This window comes from Pteropus alecto, unplaced genomic scaffold, assembly GCF_000325575.1.
Source record: "Pteropus alecto unplaced genomic scaffold, ASM32557v1 scaffold23, whole genome shotgun sequence".
Classification (NCBI taxonomy): Eukaryota; Metazoa; Chordata; class Mammalia; order Chiroptera; family Pteropodidae; genus Pteropus; species Pteropus alecto.
The window spans coordinates 6737561-6758309 of NW_006435837.1; the positions used below are offsets into that span (position 1 = coordinate 6737561).

Below are 20749 nucleotides of genomic sequence, written 5' to 3' on the forward strand. Positions count from 1 at the left end.
TTCTGTCTTCCCTGCTCAGTGCCCAACCCAAGTTCAAAGGCTGATGAGAGAGAGGATCTCATGAGGAGGTTTTACTCTAGGGAAAGTTGTTCAGTGAATGGGGTCTTGGCGCACAGAGAAAGATGTCAGGCTCTTTCTGGCTCCTTCTCAGCCTCGTTGCTGTAACTGCTGCTCAATCCACTCCTGAGGAACTGGCCAAGACATTTTTAGAGAAGTTTAACACTGAAGTTGAAGACCTGTTTTATCAAAGTTCACTCGCTTCTTGGGATTATAACACCAATATTACCGATGAGAATGTCCAAAAGATGGTGAGTGTTCATGGGTGCATAGGGGTATTTGTTGCTTCTTAAAGGTTAGATTACTGCTCACACAAATGAAAAGGGACATCAAAGAAGGGTTCTCAGCTGGGAGGTTGGATGTTTGCCTCAGTATTTCTGATTCTTGAGTCCTAGATGACTGAACTTAATTGAATTTGGGGTTCATTTGGAAAATTGTTACAAAATTATTCACTGGTCTCAGTCCAGATTCTTGGACACCAGTGCACATGCTACATAAAGTTGCCACAATAATTCTCATCATAGTCGGGGTTTCAAAGCATTTCATGGAAATGCTATAAATTATTTAGATAATAATTTCCTCAAGCCTGCAAAGTCAACAGGAATATGTAAAGACTTTCTCAAATAATATATTAACTGAAAAATGCAACTGGAGGCTTAGTGAAAGAGGTAGCTAGTAATTATCTAACCATGGATCGGGTGAGGCTGGACTTGGAAGTTTCTTCCTTTGCTGTCACAGAGTTCTGAGGGACTTCCGAAGGTTACAGAATCCATCCGGAGCCCTCCAAGAAAAAATATAATTAAACCACTTCTGACAAATCTCAGAATGCTCTGAGAAAGCAAGATGCTTTGTTCGATGAGTACAAGGGTTTAAGGTTTCTTTTCTCACAGATCTCGAAGCAGTATCCTTACACATTTAGTGCTGGAAATTGAGCAACATCATTTAAAAAAAGATTTTCGTGGCATTTTTACAGTAATACATTCTTTCGAATGCGTAGTTCAAAAGCTTATTTTTTCCCCCAGTGATTAATAGCTTGCATGTTAAAATTAAATTACTGCCATTCACTGGACAGATCAAATCTGAGACCTACAGTCTCATTTGAAATCCTCCAGTGTTTTTTTTTCTTTTTTCTTATTTTTCTAAAGCTCAAAGAAATCCAGGAGATTTTGACAGTCCAGTATTGTAACAGTAGATCATTTTTTTTTCTTGTCCCATATTTTGGTCTTACCTCTTTTCATCTCTTCGTTGTTGCTTTTCTCTCACTTTTTATTTGATCTCTGTTGGAGGTGCCTATAGTGTGTTGTGTATCTGTTTTCATGCTTAGCTGAATGGTACTGTAGGTGGTAAAGGTATATCAGCATCATGCCTTGGAGCTCTGGAACTAGACTGCCAAAGTCCAAATCCTAGCTCCACCACTTTCTAGCTGGGCGAACTTGAGCTGGTTAATTGACCTCTCTGCACCTTAGTTTTTTTGTCTGTGAAAAATAACATAATGATCATATCTGCCCTATAGGGTCATTGTATAGATTGAATTAATTCAAAAACCAATCAGAATAGGGTTTGATGCTTGTGCGCATAGGAGAACAATAAGATATCATCGTTATTAGTGTGAGAGGGAGTTATAGTTGCTGAAGAGACTTGTAACAGTTCTGTCGAGTGCCCAGATGCTGAGAAGGCCTGTGATAGAAGAAGATGTAGCGAGGCTTACTGAAATCATCTCTGGATCATTAAGTGCTATCACTTTTGAATTACAGTGGTTGGTAAGAGCAAAGGCCAGAAATGAAAGGGCATAAATGAAATTGGCCAAATTGAAAGAAAGTTTGGGCCATTTAAAGGCACGGGAAAATATTTGAATGCAAGAAGCAAAAGAGGGGCCAAATATCTCCTTCCTCAATCAGTGGTGAAGGGTGCATTAGTGCACTTCGGTGCACCTGTGTGGGTTACCTGGGGAGAGGGGCAGTGGGCAGGGAGGGAAATGGCCCTTCTTTCTATTCTCGTATCACATGTAGTGATATCCGCTAATGAAGCAGGCACTGTGGATGGTGCCATGAGAGGTACCAAGATGGGCAGGCTGCTGGCGGCCATGCTTAAAGATAGAAGATTTAAAGATTTGAGAAATGGAGAATGTTCCCCAAAAGAGACCCCAAAAGAGAGCAACTGGAATGATTTAAGGGGATCAGAGAGCATTAGGAGGGAAAGCAGAATTAACTGTACAAAGCCTAACTCAAAAAAGAATTAGTCTGAGATGGAACAAGAAAGGATAGCATGTTTATAATTGGATTGGCCAAATCTTTTCATACTAGGAAGGTGGTGCCTTTGAATGCTCAAAAGAGATGAATTTACAATAAACAGAATGAGGTGCCATTGACATTACAGGTGGTGAAACTGGTAAGACTTGTAAAACGAGGCCATTTTTTTTTCCTTTTCTCCTCCTCTACCTCCCTCCCCTTTGGCAACCATCAGCTTGTTCTCTGTATCTATGGGTCTGTTTCTGTTCCGTTTGTTCATTTGTTTTGTTTTGTTTAGATTCCACATATAAGTGAAATCATGCAGTATCTGTCTTTCTCTGTCTGCCTTCTCTCATTTAGCTTAATTTCATTCCTTTTCATTGCCGAGTGATAGACAAACTAGGCCATTCACTAATCTAAAAAAGTGAGACATTAAAAACAATAGATGGGTTCTCAAAGTATTTAAGCAAACGTAAGGACTGTAGATCCACTGTGGGTAAGGAAGTACTGGGTCAAGTGCTCTGATGGACCCAGATATTTACTCTTCCCGATATCAATGACCAGGGTTATATCATTTTGCATTACCATCGCACTGAAGGTGATGTGACTGTGTCCTTCATCATGTGATTTATTTAGACAAATGGAACATTAGTAAACGTGATGCATGTGGAGGCTTAGAATAGACTTGAACAATGGGGCTTATCTTTTGCATCTCTGCCTTTGCCATGAGAACATGCCTGCCCTAGCCAGCTAAAGAATGAGAGACACGTGGAGTAGTTACCCCAGCAGAAACTGATCCCCTAAAGTTGTAAGCCAATCTAGTCAAGATCAGCAGAGCTCCCTGGCAACTTCCAGTGATTCCAGGCAGGTAAACAATAAGCACTTATGCCGCTGAGGTTTTGGTTGTTTGTTATGTAATATTATTGTAACAATAGATAAATAATATAGGAGGGGAAATTTGGGTCAAGTTTCACAGTTGGAATCTTGGGCTTGCCAGCCTATGGATCTGACCTAGCATGGTGATTTTTAGATCAAATTCTGAGAAAATACTTTAAAATAATAGAAAGCATCAAAATTTAATCAGTGTGGTATCCCCAAAGCTCCCTACTTAGAAGAATTCCATCGGATACAGATAAGGGGAAAAGCTTGGTTCAAAACAGGTTTCCAAATAGTTCAGAAATTCAGTGAAAATTAATTCCCAAACGCTTGTCGTGTACTAGATAATAAATTGCCCCCTTACTTTATAGCATATCCAGTTCTCCTGTCTGAGATTGAATATTCAAAATTAAACTGTAATTATCTCCTCAGTAAAATGATATTACTTTTTCTGCATCGCCTCTTCTTTGTAAGTGTATTGTTGGCTTGATTTTCTAAATAAGGTCCTTTGTAAATCAGAGGGATTTTTTTTCTTTTTTTGCAAAGTCAGAAGCTCTGTAGCAACATCGGAGGTCCCTGGACAATTATTCCTGGAAAAGAGCAAAAAGGTCCCATTGCAGCCGAGGCAATCCAGGTCATTGTTCTAGTATTTGGCAGTAACTAGTACAGCTGCCGCAAATGTCTGTCCATGCAGCTCAAGAGGGTGTTGAAAAATGCCCTCTCGGAGCTCCAAAGGTCCCTGAGAACGCTTCATAAATATTTTTTGGTGAGGTCTCAGAAGCCGTGAAGAGAGAGCAGGAGGCCCGTACTTCCCCTTCGGGTGCTCTCTGGGGCTTCTTCAGCCCTTCGCTACTGGGAGTCCCTAGAGTCCTTGGGCATGCCTGATTCCTGAACCTGTTTCCTTGCCTTCAGGGTAATTTTAAACTGCTTCTTATGTACCCAAGGGGAATGTAGACTTCATGCCTGTCTCTGACGAGTCTGTCTCATCCTCCCTGACACACACGATTATCTACACACGGGTTCAGAGGTGGGGAAAGATCACTGTACTGGAAATACAATGGAATTCAAGAAATTCGATGCTATTGTGACTCTCCTGACCTGGCTGTGAGACCTTGGGCAAGTCACTTATTTCTTTGTCTCTTGAAATGTAAGGGTGTAGATGGGCACAGTAGATAACAATTGTGAATGAATATGGTCCACGTGCAGAGAATTAACACGAGTCTAGTGCATTGGAGGCCTTGTTCATATTACTTTTCTTTTGTCATGAAAACTTGATAGGGTCCCAGTTTAGCGATGTAATTTTGGTGAAATTAATCTCGAGCGACTCAAAATGACATGTTTATACCCACATTTCACACGATTATTCACTGATGTAAGCATTTGGACAGGACGCCAGGCGACCCCCAGCTACACCCAAGGAGGATAGTCTGGTGGTCAGGAACTGCCACTGCTTCTTCGTGTATGCCAGATAACTGGGAAAAAGAGTATTACATCAATTTGGCTAAATCCTTTGGTTTGGAACAGTTCTATGGAGGGTTCAGACCTAGTTATAGGACCTAGGGAATAAGATGATTTTTTTTTTTTTTTGCTTTTATTATTGCAGGCTCTAAATAACAGTTTTATTGAGATATAATTCATGTACCATAAAATTCACCAATTTAAAGTATGCAATTCAATGCTTTTTAGTATAGTTACAGAATTGGACAACCATTACCACCATCTAACTTCAGAACATTTTCATCACTCCAAAAAAGAAACCACGTGCCCAGTAGCAATCGCTCTTCCTCTCTCCAATCTCAGCCCTGAGCAACCACTAATCTGCTTTCTGCCTCTGCAGATGTGCCTACTCTGAACATTTTAGATAAATGGAATCATACAATAGGTGGTCTTTTGTGACTGGCTTCTTTCACTTTGCATGTTGTGGCACGTAACAGTCCTTTGTTCTTTTTTCTTGCCAAATAGTATTCCATAATATGAATTTTTCTTTACTTTTTATCATAAAATTTTCAAACACGTAAAAGAAGACAGACCAGTATATTGAATCTCCTAGTACTTATCACTCAGCTTCACCAATTATCAACACTTCGACCAATCTTCTTTTATTTTTCTACTCAACCTTATGTATATTGGATTATTTTGAAGGAAATCCCAAACAGCAAATAGTTTTGTATGTAACTATTTCACCTTGTAACTCTCAAAGTAAGAATTTTTAAAACAACCTTAATAATACTACCATGCCAAAAACTTAGCGATAATTCCTCAGTATCATCAAATATCTAGTCAACATTCAAATGCACACTGCGGTCTCATATATATTTTTTAATTTCACCTGGTTTATTTCAATTAGGATCTAGCAAAGTCCTCTCCTTCCAATCGGTTTGATGGATGTACTTTAAGTCTCTTTTAATCTATAGAGTCCCTTTCTCACTTTTTTTTTTTTGCAATTTATTTGTGGAAGAATTGAAATGTTGGTCCTATAGAAATTCCCCCTTAACATTGTTTTACATGCTCTTTTGTCCCCTTTATTTCCTGTACGTGTATATTAGATCTAGGGCAGAGGTCAGAACACTTTTTCTGCAACAGGCCAGATAGTAAACATTTTGGGCCTTGTGGGCCCTCCCACCTCTGTTCAACTCAGCCATGGTAGACTATGCAGACTGTTTGACTGCCATCGTAATGCAAAAGAAGCCATAGACAATACATAAATGGGTGTGATTATGTTCCAATACAATTTTATTCGCAAAACGGAAGGTGGGCCTGTCCTCATCTAGATACTTGATCCACTCAGGTTTCACCTGTGAGTTATTTAATAGGCTTGGGAGTTGAATTTACACTACTAGCATGGTGCGGGATTATAGAGCCAAGAGATTAACAAAAAACTAGTTCAGGTCTCCGGAGCTCTGGAATAAAGAATAGCTTGGGATGAAACAGTATGTCCTAAGGGGTCAAAATTCAAGGCAACGTAACGTAATTTTTTTTGATGATTTAAAGTATAACATTTGTAGTATGGTAGTGATAAATAAAACATATCTTTAAAGTTCACATATGCAGTATAATAAAAATGTTCTAAGACTGAGGCCTTTTGAGGATTGTGAGTTGTTTCCAAAGTAGATTGAGAATAAAATTATTCCTATAATTTGGTTTCAAAATTTTACTGAAATTTTGCTTGATAGTAAATAATCCCGGATTGGGTGAATAAAGGGTAGGGATTGAGAGGTGAGTGGTGGGTTACAGAGATGAGTCTGTGCTGTAAACCAAACTCTTTCTATAGGTCTCTCCTTCACACTCATGCGTGTTCGAAGACTAGAATGTGTCGAATACAATCTATGGTCAATGGGTAAAGAGCATTATCTTTGGAGATAAATATACCTGGGTTGACACCCTGGTTCTTCCAATTACTAGCTGTGTGACCTAGGGAAAGTTACTTACCCACTCTGTGCCTCATTTTGCTCATTTGTGAAGTGAACAGAATCACAACTACCTCACAATATTGTTTGTGAAGATTAATCAATAAGTAGTTCCTGAGGGATTGCGTGAGCTCGATAAAAAGATAAATCATTTTTCATTTCCATTGCCACTATTCTTTTCATCGCTTGTCTGATCCATCGTTGCCACTTCCATGCACCACTTCCATCATGTCACATGCCTGCATGGAACCCTTAAGTGACTTCCTAGCGTTCACAGGATAAAAGTGAAATTCCTTGGCCTGGAAAGTACAATCATGCCTGGAATCTATACTAGTCACCTATTGTGTAAAAAATTACCACAAGCTTAGCAGCTTAAAGCAACACACGCTTATGAACTCACAGCTTCTGTGGGTCAAGAGTCCAGACAAAGCTTAACTGTATCTTCTGCTTCTGAGTCTCATAGTTTGCAATCAAGGTCTTGGTCTCACCGGCGGCTTGATGGGGGGATGAATCCACTTCTGAGCTAATGTGGTTGGTGGTAGCTTGACATCCTTGTATGCTGCTGGACTGAGGTCCTTAGTTTCTTGCAGGATGTCATCCAGAGGCCATCCTCAATTCCTTGCCATGTGGCCCTTTCCATAGGGTAGTTTGCAACATGGCATCTTGCTGCATTCAAGTCAGCAAAGGAGACAGTCTTCCAGCAAGATAGAAATCTTATATAGCATAAACATGTTCAACCGGTCACTTTGGGCATATTCTACTGGTTAGAAGTGAATCATGGGTCCTGCTCACACTCAAGGGGAGGCAATCACACAAATTGGTACGACTGGGAAGTAGAGATAATGAGAGCCATCTTAGAGTCTGTCTACCGCAGGATCCAGGATCCAGATGCTAGCAGTTGATTGCCAGCTCCACTATTTATTTCTGTCAGCCCCTTAATGCACATATGAAAAATGGAGATAGAATGATTTTCTGTCTCACGGGGTTGTTAAGGAGATCCAACGAGGTAAATTATTTTGCAAAATACTCTACACACATCCAACTCTTTCCTACTTTAAGGTCTGTCTTAAGTCCCACCTTCTCCATGAGGGCTTACCAAGTCTAATGGCCTGCGTGAGTCTCTCTTTTCTTATAGCAGAAACTGCTTGGCTCACTCATAGTTTATACATTATCATATGCTGTTATACATCATTAGTGAAACAGTCACGATGCATATTTTATCTGCCTGATAAAACTGTAAGCAATTTAAGGACAAGGACCTTTTTTCTATAAGTAATAAAATAGCCAACTTTTTTGAATGCATAGGATGTATCATATTTTTATTTAAGTCCTCTTATTACTCTTTGAGGTAAGTCCTATTATTACTCTTATGTTAAAGATAAGATGACTGTAATCCAGAGAGACTGAATAATTTACCCAAGGTCACACATCTAGTTAGAGGTGTCTGACTCCAGGAGTGGAGCTCTTACTTGCTTCATATGCTACCTCTTTTATATGGTCTAGAGAAGTACAATATACAAAGTTGTTGCTCATTTTAGTTTTTAGTAAAATGGAAATGAATTTATGCATTGAAGGAAGACTGTACTAGAAAGTCTGGAGGAGTCCATTTGCCTCCTGATGTTCAAGAGAGGGGCCGAGCGAGTCCTGGAATCGTCACTTACTTGTTGGTTTCTTTTGATGGTAAAAAATATCATGGCTACCAAATGGCTATACTCCGGGCAACCTTCTTGGGGCACGTAATTTAAGGTCAGAATCTTTGATAAGTCATGGCACCATGGAGCTTACTGAAAACTGGTGCTCATTTCTCATGGTTCCCATGGACATGAGGGTCTGTATTCCCATTAAGTCCACTCTGAGCTCCATAGTCTCTCCTCTTAGAGCATTCATCCTTGAATCCTGGTCAACTCATCCATGTCACAGTGCTAAGGCCACAAATTACAGGGCCCTACAACGTGAATCATCTGTGAGAATTCACTTCCAGTTCTGGGGACAGGACCCTTGGGAAAACTAGGCACTGGGCCAGAAAGAGAGAGAGTGACCAAGAGTGGCTTGGTCACTCTTAACTTAAACTTTGACCTTCAGTAAAGTAGAGAACTAAACCACTCAAGAAATATTAGATGTTCCACCAGATGTTCTCTGGACCATGTCTTCTGTCTTCTGTTCTGTTTAAGCAGCGTCATTCTGACTTCAATTTAATTTTTTGTCATTTCAGAATGAAGCCAGGGCCAAATGGTCTGCCTTTTACGAAGAACAGTCCAAGCTTGCCAAAGCTTATCAGCTAGATGAAATTCAGGATCCCATACTCAAGCTACAATTACGGATCCTTCAGCAGAGTGGGTCATCGGTGCTCTCAGCAGACAAGACCAAACGAGTATGTGAACATGCTAGTACTGATCCCAAGAGCTGAAATATTTGAGGAATATTAAACATTAGTATCTCGCATGGCTGCTTCCTTTATCTGCAAAGAGTGTAATGCTGCTATTAAAAAGAGCTCTGTGCCTAGGTAGGGTGACCACATAATTTATCATCCATACTGGAATCCTTCTGAGAGTGAAAGAAGACACTGGTAATAATTATGTTAGGACACAGAATTAAACCGGGATTGTCTGGGCACAGTAGTGTATATGGACACCCTCTACAGAGGTAACTTTTCTGAGGACCAGGCAGCCTGAGGAATACACTTAGTCTATGTCTGTGGTTCTCGACTGGTGGTGATTTTGTCTCTCAGGGACATTTGACAATATCTGGAGACATTTTTGGTTTTCACAACTTGGAAGGGATGCTATTGGCATCTAGTGGGTAGGGATGCTGCTAAGACAGCCCCCAACGACAAAGAATTATCTGGTCCAAAATGTCAATAGTGGCAAGCTTGAGAAACCTCATATTGTAGTATAATTCTTTCCTGCTTTCATACTTGATTCTCCTCTGCAACCTCTTTAGCAAGTGACTAACGACCTCAGCTCAGATTGCTTTATCGATTGGAAAGACACTCCCTCCACTGAGCAGTAAGTGCTTTACCTCCACTTTGTTCTGCCTTCTAAAGCCAAATTGCTCTTTCTGATAATAGTCTGTAAGTAAATGAAGGCAGCAATTTTTTTAAAAAACTAGTTAGTCTTTTGTTCTCTAGTCTAAACATTCTTCACTCTGTCAATTTTCCCCTATACAATTGTTTTGAGTCCCCTAACCAGCCTCAGTTGCTGTCTTCATTTTGTCAATATCCTTGAACTGAACACAGCTTACCATGTATATATCCTATCTTATTCAATTCTCTTGATAACGCTGTAAGGTAATCAAGACATTTGGTTCATAAACCATCTAAAGAGTTGAAAAGTAATTGCTATTATTAGGGTTTTTTTTTTTGGTTTTTTTTTTTTTTTGGGGGCAAATTTCATGCTTGCCTCATGTTGACATCACTGTCAATGACGTCTCTGAATCCCTTCTACCAACATTGCTCTAAAGTGATACCTGTTAAAATCCTATTCTTAGGTGGGTAGTTCGTCTAAATTCAAGAAAGCCTATATTCACCCCCTGTTAAAATAACATCTCTCATCTCACCTCTCTAGCCCAGGAGTCAACAAACTTTTCTGTAAAGGGAGAGATAGTAAATATTTTAGGTTTTGTGGGCTGTATTGTCTCTGTCACAATGAGTGGACTCTGCTGTTAGGGTGGGAAAGCAGCCATAGCTAATACATAAACAAATGGGCGTGGCTGGGTGCCAATAAAACTTTACAGAAATGGGCAGCAGGCGGGGTTTGGTCTGCAGATCATAGTTTATCTAACCTATTGAAATCTTTTTTTATCTAAAATATTTGGCTGTTTAACATCAAAGCCTTCTTTCTCAGTTGCTTATGCTCTGGAATTCTGTGTTCTAATCTGCATCTATAAAAAGAAAAAATGCATGATAAGAACAAAGATGAAACCATATGGCACATATCTTCCTACAAGTTGATATTTATTATTCTGCATTCCTCGGATCTAATTATCCAACTAGTTATTTCATCCACTTTATCTTATCCATTCCATGCTCCCCAAACTTTTTCACAAAGACACCATGAGAAACCTTGCCTATAGATCTCTTAGAGTCTACACAAACTCGATCTAGCTTAGATGGAACCTGGACATTATATTTTTAAAAGATCCCAGGTAATTCTAGTGTGTAGCCAGGATTGAAAACCAGTGAAATGCATGTAAGAGCTTGAAGTGTTTGGGAAGAGGGGAGACTCAAGGATGCATGAATTCAATGGAGAGGAAGAAGGGGGAGACTGGAAAAGCAGGTAGAGAAAGAGACCATGAGGGGTTTTGTGCCATGGGAAGGAATTTGGGTTGATGCCTTTGGACTATGGGATCTTATTGAAGTTTTAAGCGTGGGATCTAGTTCATGTTTTAGGGTAATGACTCTAGTAGCAGAGCGAAAGAAGAGAAATAGGAGAAGGGGAAACAGTGCTTCTGAAATCATCCGTGGGAGAGAAGCAGTTCTCCCTCCCTCCCTCTGTTTCTCCTTCTCTTCCTTTGTTACCAATCCATCACAGATCAATACTTGGTTAAGTTCATTGATCGCATGCCTAGATATCATGGAAATAGCAGGTGGTTTTAAAAGGTTATAAACATATATCCTTTTAATTACTGTACTTATCACAGAATGGAAATGAACCATTTGCTGACTTCTACTGCTCCATGGACCGTACTTTGAGTAGCACTGCTTTAGTCGGTTACCTTTACTCTCCTTTACCTGCAGGATGAAGTTTAAATTTTTCAATATGGCATAGAGAACTCTTATGATCTGGCTCCAGCTTACTTCTCCATTCTCATGTCCTCCACTTCCCTCAATCGGCACCACTACTCTAGTTTCCTTCAACATGTCAACACTCCGTCTTTCCCAACATCTTCCCCCATTTAGGCTTTGTTCTCTGTTTTTCTTCTCTACCTGACCAATTTTCACTTCTCTTCCAAGACGCAGCTCTAATGTCCCCTCCTCTTGGAAGCCATTCCTGAATCTCCAGGTTATTTACTTATCGATACCACTCTTCCCCATACTGCCACATTACTTTTTGGTGGCAGTTATAGCACTCGTCACTCTATTATGTAATTATTGATGTCATGGCTGCCTGTCAGAATTGTCACAGTGTAGGACATAGTAGATGTTTAATAAATGTGCACTCGACGAATGCTGAATTAAATAACAAATGCGCTTCCCTGTGCATGAGTAGGTGAGAAATGTTTTGGGGATTTTGGTAGATCTGTTTACTTCAGTCACTCCACATATATTTATAACATGCTTACAAGGCTCTGTGCTAGTTGTTAGTAGGGAAATTTAACTGAGATATTCCTGCCCTACATAAAGGAAGATACTTGGCACAGAAGATGTGAACTGCTGTATTTTGAGGCATAAGAAAATCACACGGCCAAAAAACATTTTTATATTAGCATTCTCTTTAGCATGTTTCCATTTTTAACATTATTTATTATCTTTAATTTGCAGTTGAACACGATTCTAAATACAATGAGCATCATCTACAGTACTGGAAAAGTTTGTAAGCCAGATAATCCACAGGAGTGTTTGTTACTTGAACCAGGTAGGCTATTAATTTTGAACAGTGATTATGAAATTTACTTTTTTATTCCGAGTTTTATAAGTCAGATCGATGTTGGAGAATGACATTGTGCCTTTCAGATAGATAATCCAAAGATGACAAGATTCCATATATGTGTATTTCAGTACATATACGAACTTTGAATTTTTAACAAAACTTCATTTTAAAGTCTGTCACATTCAAAGAATTTAATTAACTTAGTCCTTTAAGGATGTCAATGCTTTATTTTCTCTGAAAAATTATTTGGAACTATAATAAGGGTGAGGAAATTAATGAATCATGAGATTTCATTTTGTAGCTTTATGACCTTGATGTCTGCCTGCCTTTTAATTCGTGAAAGTTCATTTAATTGTTTACCAATAAAAATTTTACAAATTCACATTTATTTCCCTTTGGGTGCTTTGCAATAACAGGTTTGGATGACATCATGGAAAGCAGCAAAGATTACGATCAAAGGCTCTGGGCTTGGGAAGGCTGGAGGTCTGAGGTTGGCAAGCAGCTGAGGCCATTTTATGAAGAGTATGTGGTCCTGAAAAATGAGATGGCAAGAGGAGAGAGTAAGTTTGCTGGTCTGTAGAGGTCCTGAAGCTCTCTTTGGGGCCGTGGGACTATTTCTCATGAATTACCAAGGTCACTTTTTGATATAAGAGCTACCCCTAAATTAATGATCATTTGCTGACCAATTCATGTTGCCTGTCTCAAAGAAGACTCTACTAGGGAATAAGGAAAGGTGAACTGACATTCTGTGGTTAAAAAGCTCAGGACTGAGACTCAACTACAGGGCCTCGAACAAATCAGTTGCGTGGAATTCTCAGGCTCCCAGGGGTTCCTGAGGTCATCTGGGCATTCAGTAGAGATTTTATTTCTCAGAAAGGATGAGAGACAGAGAAACCATCTCTTACCTAAACTCCCATTTAGCCACAGTTCATTCTCAAAGGACTTTTGTGTGTTTACCTCAGGGTGGTGTCACAGAAAGAAAAAAAATCAGATTGATTTAGACTGGAAATTCATTATTTTCTGCAATTGTAAGCATATCTCAAATCATGTGGTCGCAAAAAATTTTAACATGGGGAGGATTTTCCATATCTCTTAACTTATTCTCTTGCCTGTGTAATGAGCTGAAGCCATGGAATTATGAATAACTTTATGCTTTGGTGATTCACTGCCTCCTGGGGTGGAGTAAGAAAAAAATATTTTTCATCTGTTGTTTCTAAATGTCTTTCACTGCACTTAAACTCATATTCTCAAGCCGTAGGCAAGCTGGAGACAGTAGCTCATCACTGCATCCTTCCATCCAAATATTTATTTCTATCCTCACCTTCCTGATCATGCATTGCCAATGTGCATGTAAAAATAGACATTATTAAAATATGTTTGCAAACTTTATTAGCTGATACCCTAACATGAGCTCGTGTTTCCTGATGATGAGATACTATATATATAAAGTGCACGGAGATGCACTGTGTATACATGTGATTTGCAAACACACACATGTCCACTGTGGCAATGTCTGAGATGAGTTGGGTTACATTTGAAAATATAAAGCCCTGAACAAAATGAGAATTTAAATACTCAGATCCACTCACATGTTTTAAAGTTAAAGATTCAGACTGACCTGTAGAGAAAGTAGAGATCCAGGGTTAGGAGACTAGGAGTGTGCCCTTGGATGAATGATTTAACCATCTAAGAGCAGGCTGTTAATCTGCACAGTGGATGTTATAATAACGTCAGTCTCAGAGAGCGTTTGCACTTACTAGATGAGACAATGTATTTAATTTTCTGGCACAGAGCAAGTGCAAGTGTTTAACAGACTTTAGTTAGTGTTATTATTCATTTACATCTCTTTGAGTTGATATTTAGAAGGGCCGATAAAAATGTGACAGATCTTTGGATTTTTTTTAACCTCCTGGCAGGGCTCATCTATGTATACTGTACTTTATCTCTTTCTTTCCCTTACATTCTTCTCTTTCTCCTTTTTCAAAACAGATTATGAGGACTATGGGGATTATTGGAGAGGAGATTATGAAACAGAGGGGATAAATGGCTCTGCCTATAACCGTGACCAGTTGATTGAAGATGTGGACCGTACCTTTGCAGAGGTAACCGAGAAACTGTACAAAGAGACAGATGTTGGACGGTGCATGGGAAAAAGGGATGATGACCAAACACATCTGGCTTGTTCTTAACACACTGGTCAGCCATTCCCAGGCCTTGTAGTTATGGAATATTAGAGCTTGAAAGGACTTTAAAGAATAACAGGGCAACTCCTACAGGTGATCGGCTTTGCTCTGCTTCCCTCCCCTTTTCAGCCATTAACCGGCGATTATCAACAGCAAGATTATAAGAAGGAAAGATTATAGGAAGGAACGGATTTTTAGATTCTAAGAAGGAATGGTGTTCGCGAACTACCTGGGGCCAGCACTGTCTTCCTCTGTTAGCAGGGCCATAGCTTTTGCTTCCTTCCTCAGGAAAATCAATACCACTGTTTCCTTACCATTGACTAAGGAACACTTTATGGGGAAGGGAGATCCCTATGAGTAGTGTCCCATGGACGCTTCTTAATGTCTCCCTCTTCCTTCATTTTGATCTCTGCATTTCTCCCTTTATCCCTGCTCTTCACACTTCTTATATGAACTACTCTTCATAGCCATAGTGGGGCAGAGCTATCAAAAATGGAAGCAGGACAAATGACCCTCCCCCGCCAAAGAAATGAGCAAAACATTTGAATAAATACATCATCAAAGAAATGGCAAATAAGCAACTAAAACCATTTTATTAGGCAAATATAAATTAAAAACCATGATTAAAAGCCACTACACATGACCAGAATGGCTGTCATTTAAAAAGACTGACAATACCAAGTGCTGAGGATGTGGAGATGCTGGAGCTCCCATAAACTGCTGAGAGAAATGTCAAATGGTATAGCCACTCTGAAAAATAGTTTGACAGTTTCCTAAAAGTTAAACACACAGTTACCATATGACTAAGGCATTCCACTCTTAGGTGTCTAAATGAGAGCTATGAAAATGTATATCCATACAAAGACGTACACGCGAATGTTCATAGAAGCATTATTCATAATAGTCCCAAACTGGAAACAACCCAGTCATCCCACAGCTGGCGGATTTTATCCATGAGATATTAACTGAAGCAAACTCCGATGTATTCATACAATGAAATACTACTCAGTAATGAAAAGGAATGAACTATTGATACATGCAATAACATGGATGAACCTAAAAAACATTATGCTGAGTGAAAAGCCAGACACAAAAGTTCACATATTGTATGATTTCGTTTATATGAAATGTCTAGAATAGGCAAACTATAGAGACAGAAATCAGTTCAGTGATTGCCTGGGGCTGGGGGTGGGAGTGAGATCAACTGCAAATGGACACAAGGAAATTTTGGGGGTAAGAAAGTGTTCTAAAACTCTGTGGTGGTGACAGCTGCCAGACAGTATAAATTTACTAAAACTTGTGAAATTATACACTTAAAGATGGGTGCATTTTATGGTATGTAAATGATATTTCAATTTAAAAACAAAGGAAAGTCTACGGCCATACTAACCCGAAAAAGCCCGATACCGTCTGATCTCAGAAGCTAAGCAGGGTTGGGCCTGGTTAGTACTTGGATGGGAGACCACCTAGGAAGACCAGGTGCTGTAGGCATAAAAAAATAAGGGATTGTAAGCTGACAAGGTCCTTGCAATCTGTGCGGTCAACCAAGGGTTGCCTTGCCTAAAAAAAAAAAAAAAAAAAATTTAATAAAAAAATTAAAAAACAAAGGGAGTAGGCAGCATCTTAAAAATGAATATTTTTTACACCTGCTTTCACTTTGGGGACTGTATTCCTCCAGATATATTTATTGCTGTATGCAATGGAGCTAGTCGTCATCAATATCTGGAAAGAAGGGATGTTTTCAAACTCCCCAGAACATTTGAGAGGAGAAGAAATTAGAATTTAGGGAAATTCTACTTGTCTAAAGAAGCTTCTACTTTTAGTGTTGGGGATTGGACATTGAAGTAAGCTTCTCTTGGTCTTAAACTTTCTTCCTGGGCTTTTCAGATTAAACCATTATATGAACAACTTCATGCTTATGTGAGGGCAAAGTTGATGGATGTTTACCCTTCCCATATCAGTCCGACTGGCTGCCTCCCTGCCCATTTGCTTGGTAAGAAATTCCAGGAAATAATTTTGCTCAATGTTATTTCCACCAATAAAGTTGTTTTTGGGAGTGAGAATCAACATGCAACTTTTGAAAAATTCTGTGAATGGAATTAGTAACATTATAGAAATCACATTTTGCAAGCATTGTCTTCAACAGAAAAGCCATTTTAAATTGTTCTCTATTGCATTACTTTATTTTATATATAAACGGTTATTATGTTGGCCACAATCCATATGATAAAAGGGTTATTTAAGATAACTAGAGAAGGAACTCCAAGTTAAATTGAAAATGGAAATGGGGGGAAATAAGTCTTATTATTTAAGTTGGCTGGCTAAGCTCTTGAGGTGGCATTTAGAATTTTAATATCTTAATGTCAGAGGAAAGAAGCTTGGTAGGCCGGATGTGGTCAGCCATAAGAGCAAGGCTTTCTAGAATTAAGATATAGCCCAAGTGCAAGTTTATAAGTTCATTCTAAACTGGACCAGTTGCTTTTACTGTAAACTATTTGGTTTGGAATCATACGAGTAATGAATGACATCTTCATCATGAAGGAAGATGCCTAGATTAGTAGGAAAATCAATCTTCCAAGAACTTTGGATTCTGCTGTGGGGCCTTTGTAGACCATGCAAAACCAGGGGCCCTTTAATGAGCCTCCCAGTTTTCCTCCAGAGAGTGGCTGTCCTCCACTTCCCTTTCCATCTCCCCAAAAGCTGAGGCCAAAGAAAATATACATGTTTGAAAACTTCATCTCATGCATACATAACATTCTTGGTACAGTCAAACTAAGTTAAAAAACAGGAGAATATGGACGAAGGACCTGTGGAGACTTTTTACTCCAAAGCAGTATATAAATACTCTCTACAATGTCTTTGGCAGGCATTCTTCAGTAATTCAGTTTCTGCTTAAACCTGCCTGGTATGATGTGCCTCTTTTTTCCTTCCAAGATAGACTAATCTGTTGCTACATGGCACTAATTATAAGAAAGTTCTACCTTGTGTGGAACTGAATCAACAGCCCCTCTAATAACTTCTATTAATAATGTCTAATTCCGTATTATGAGGTTACCCATGGTATTTCTACTCTTCTACAAGATGGGTTTCCAGATATTTATAAATAACTGTCATAGAAGACATAACATAATATCTGGCACAAGAATATGTACTCAGTATATTTTAATTTTATTGTTATCATCATGTATACACTGTTTTCTTATTTTAAGTTAAATGTCCTATACACATTTTTAACCATTCTTTACGATCTCACTTTTCTAATCTCCTTTGGACAAGTTATCCATTGATGTCCCTCTTCAAATATCATGCTAAGAACTGAACTGTTATCCCAGATGAGGTTTGACCAGCATGGAGTAAAAATGGCTGACTTTGCTCTAGACACTGTAATTCTGTTCATTTACATTAAGGTCATGTTTGGGTTTTAGAAGCCATGTCATACTGTTTATTGGGTCCCTTTTGGTTTTTTACATGTGGATTGTTTTTCGGCTTGACGTCGCCTATCACATATTTCTATAGTGGATAGATGTTTCTTTAAAATTTAAGCGTAGACCTTAAATCATGAGTTCATTGGAATATTCTTTATGTAGTTATGTTGTTCCATTCCTTTGCTGTCAGGATTTTAGTCCAGCTATTAGATTGACTTTTTCTAGATCCATCTTCCCTCTTAGGGTCTCTAACTTAACATTTATTTGAAACCCAACTTAACATTTATTTGAGATGTTTGAAATATCACCCAGTTAAGTGTATTACTATAGTATAGTAATAAAAGTAGAACTCAGTCACTAGTTAGTAGAGATTCCAGATTGATGAACCTATGTGATCTCTCTTGAATCAACATTAGGGATTACTGATAGTTTAATTTGTAGTATTTTGTCCCTAGGATGGTGGATTATATGAATATATTTCTAATCTATAGTAGCTATGGCGTTCCGTATATTTAATAAATTGTGTCTTTGAACTGTAATTTTAAATGAGAGAAACTGGGATGATTCCCTAACGAGTTTTGCTTAACTACATAACCTTTTACAATTTTAACTGTTTAGAGGAGAAAGAAAAAAAAGGGAGAGTTGAAAATTTAAAATAAGAGAAGAGAAAAAGAGGTAGTGAAAAGGAAGTAGAGACTGGATTAAATCTAGAATACTATATGGCCTGTTTATCAGTCTTACCTAATACACTATGTAAATATCATGTCTATACTTTTGCTGTCTTTGTCATGTATTAACGAAATCTTTTTTTAAATAGGTGATATGTGGGGAAGATTTTGGATAAATCTGTACCAGTTGACAGTACCTTTTGAACAAAAACCAAACATAGATGTTACCGATGAAATGGTGAACCAGGTAGGAAGAAGAGGCCTTGAAAACCAAATCTAACTCCTCAGCGTCATTACTTTTAATGCCATCCTTCTCTTCCTATCTTTTGTATTTGAAACCATGTAAAAATAAAAAATGTCAAGCTAATTTAAATTTATTTCTTATGTAGCTATCTTTTCATGGAAAAGGTTTACAACGTCAATGACATCAAGTACCTTGAATAACAGGTAGGGTATTGATCTTACTGAGCGATATTAAAAATGGAGATGACCTAGTTTTCCATTAAGCAGTAAGATGTGGAGTTATCAACTGGTTGACCTCACTCTTTCTAAAGTTAGTCATTGCTAAGTAATCAGTCAGTAATCTCTATGAATAGTGAAAGAAAGGATATCATTAGAAGGTGTTTGCATATTTAAAAAATTATTATTGTTGAAAACCAGTCTTTAAAATAATTTTTTAATCACCTTTCTGTTGCCATCTTGGCATAATTGTTTAAATTCTTTGTGTTCCCTTCTATCGATGAAATCAATTATATACTTTTATATAATCATATAGTTTTATAAAAGTTATAAAGTTATAATTATATATTTTTCTTTATTCAGGTAATAGTCTACATTCCTGAGTAGAATTCATAGTGATACTTCTATTGACTGTAAAATTTCTTCAGATAGTTCTAGCATCATTTACTTTACGCTTCAGGCTTTGCTGGACTTCTGCTTGTGAACAGTTTTAAATCAGCAATGCAATGAACATCTTCACATAAGGAAAGAAGCCACAGCCGAATAAAAACGTGAAGGTGCAAGGGCCTCCTGACTCTTGCAGCTGTTTTAGCTCCATTTCATAGTTGAGCAGCAAAAGAGGCCCATCCTTATGTTGCCCCTTGGCCTATCTATAGTGTTTTTACACCCATCATCTCTCCTAATGTTGTCTTTACAGCAAACCTATGAGACTATCGGGATAGATATTGTGATAGTTCCATGTTGTAGGTGAGAAAACTGAAGTTTAGGTAAATGACTTGCCCAAAGTTAAACGACAGTCAGTGGCAACTAAGGTTTGAACTCAGAACTTCTAATATTTCCAGTCTGGTTTTCTATTCAGTCATTATTCTTTCAATAGGTATTAACTGTGCTTACTAGTCTACATTGTTTTGGTATACATTCATTCTGTTTAACAATGCCATACTCGTTAATACCAATATTATATGACATTAAGCCTTTATAGGTCAATGATAAAAAAAAGCCATAGTGTCATATCCCATTTCATATCCCTGAGATTGACATAGGAGAAAAACCGGACTTGACTGTTCTTCGAGATCAGGAAGTTTTCTGTGTCACTAAAAGTGATTCATGAAGTATCTGCCAATTATACAAACTCGGTTTGCTTTATGTGGGCCTCATCTCCAAAGAAGTCTTGGTCAACTCCAGGGACACTGGCTCCAGAAGAGTTTGCTAGATGGCAGAAACCTACTGATGCCCCACTCCAGTTCCAGAACATTCAAAAGTTCAGATTCCCATACAGAGTATGAAGCCAAGGCCCAACTACCCATTGGCTCCTGGGTCACATGTGTACCTTTTTGGTTCCAAAAGCTCATGACATTGCGCCTACATTATTGTTTGTGTCTTCCACTGAGCCTAAAACCAGGGCCTTGCTCCTTGAAGGAGCTCAATCAATGATTGTTGGCTTGGGTTAGTTTTTAGCAAAGAGGTCGTTGTTTATATTTGGAATATAAAGAATAAAGACAGAAAACATCACACAATGTCACTCAGTCTGTTAATATTTTTGTGCATTTCCTCATTAAGAATTTACTATATAAGTGGTTTATATATTCTACTTTTCATTTGCTAATTTATTCATATTTTCCAGTCCACAAAGTCATTATCATTTATTTATTCATTTTAGTGGTTGTGTTTCCACTTTTTTCCTTATTAAAAATCAATTTACATGCTCTACAGCTTAAATTTACACAATGTGATATGTCAAATATATTTTAATTAAAAATAATAATAAACAAAAATCACTTTAAATGTAATTCTTGGACCTAATGTCTGAGAATTTCCTAGGTTAGTTCTCTAGAGACAGGATTACTGAGACAAAGAG

At 38.3% G+C, this 20749-nt stretch overlaps 1 protein-coding gene and 1 pseudogene across 1 annotated transcript in view; both read left to right on the forward strand.

Annotated features, from left to right (window-relative positions):
• Window positions 1-20749, forward strand: part of ACE2 (angiotensin I converting enzyme 2) — a 40159-nt gene that overhangs the window by 790 nt on the left and 18620 nt on the right. The window contains exons 2-8 of the mRNA XM_006911647.1: window positions 20-308; window positions 8781-8939; window positions 12048-12141; window positions 12573-12716; window positions 14146-14258; window positions 16227-16332; window positions 18582-18679. Of these exons, the coding sequence (XP_006911709.1) occupies window positions 123-308; window positions 8781-8939; window positions 12048-12141; window positions 12573-12716; window positions 14146-14258; window positions 16227-16332; window positions 18582-18679 (900 nt within the window). The 5' untranslated portion in view covers window positions 20-122. The remainder of the gene's footprint in view (window positions 1-19; window positions 309-8780; window positions 8940-12047; window positions 12142-12572; window positions 12717-14145; window positions 14259-16226; window positions 16333-18581; window positions 18680-20749) is intronic.
• LOC112479587 lies at window positions 15712-15830 on the forward strand (annotated as a pseudogene).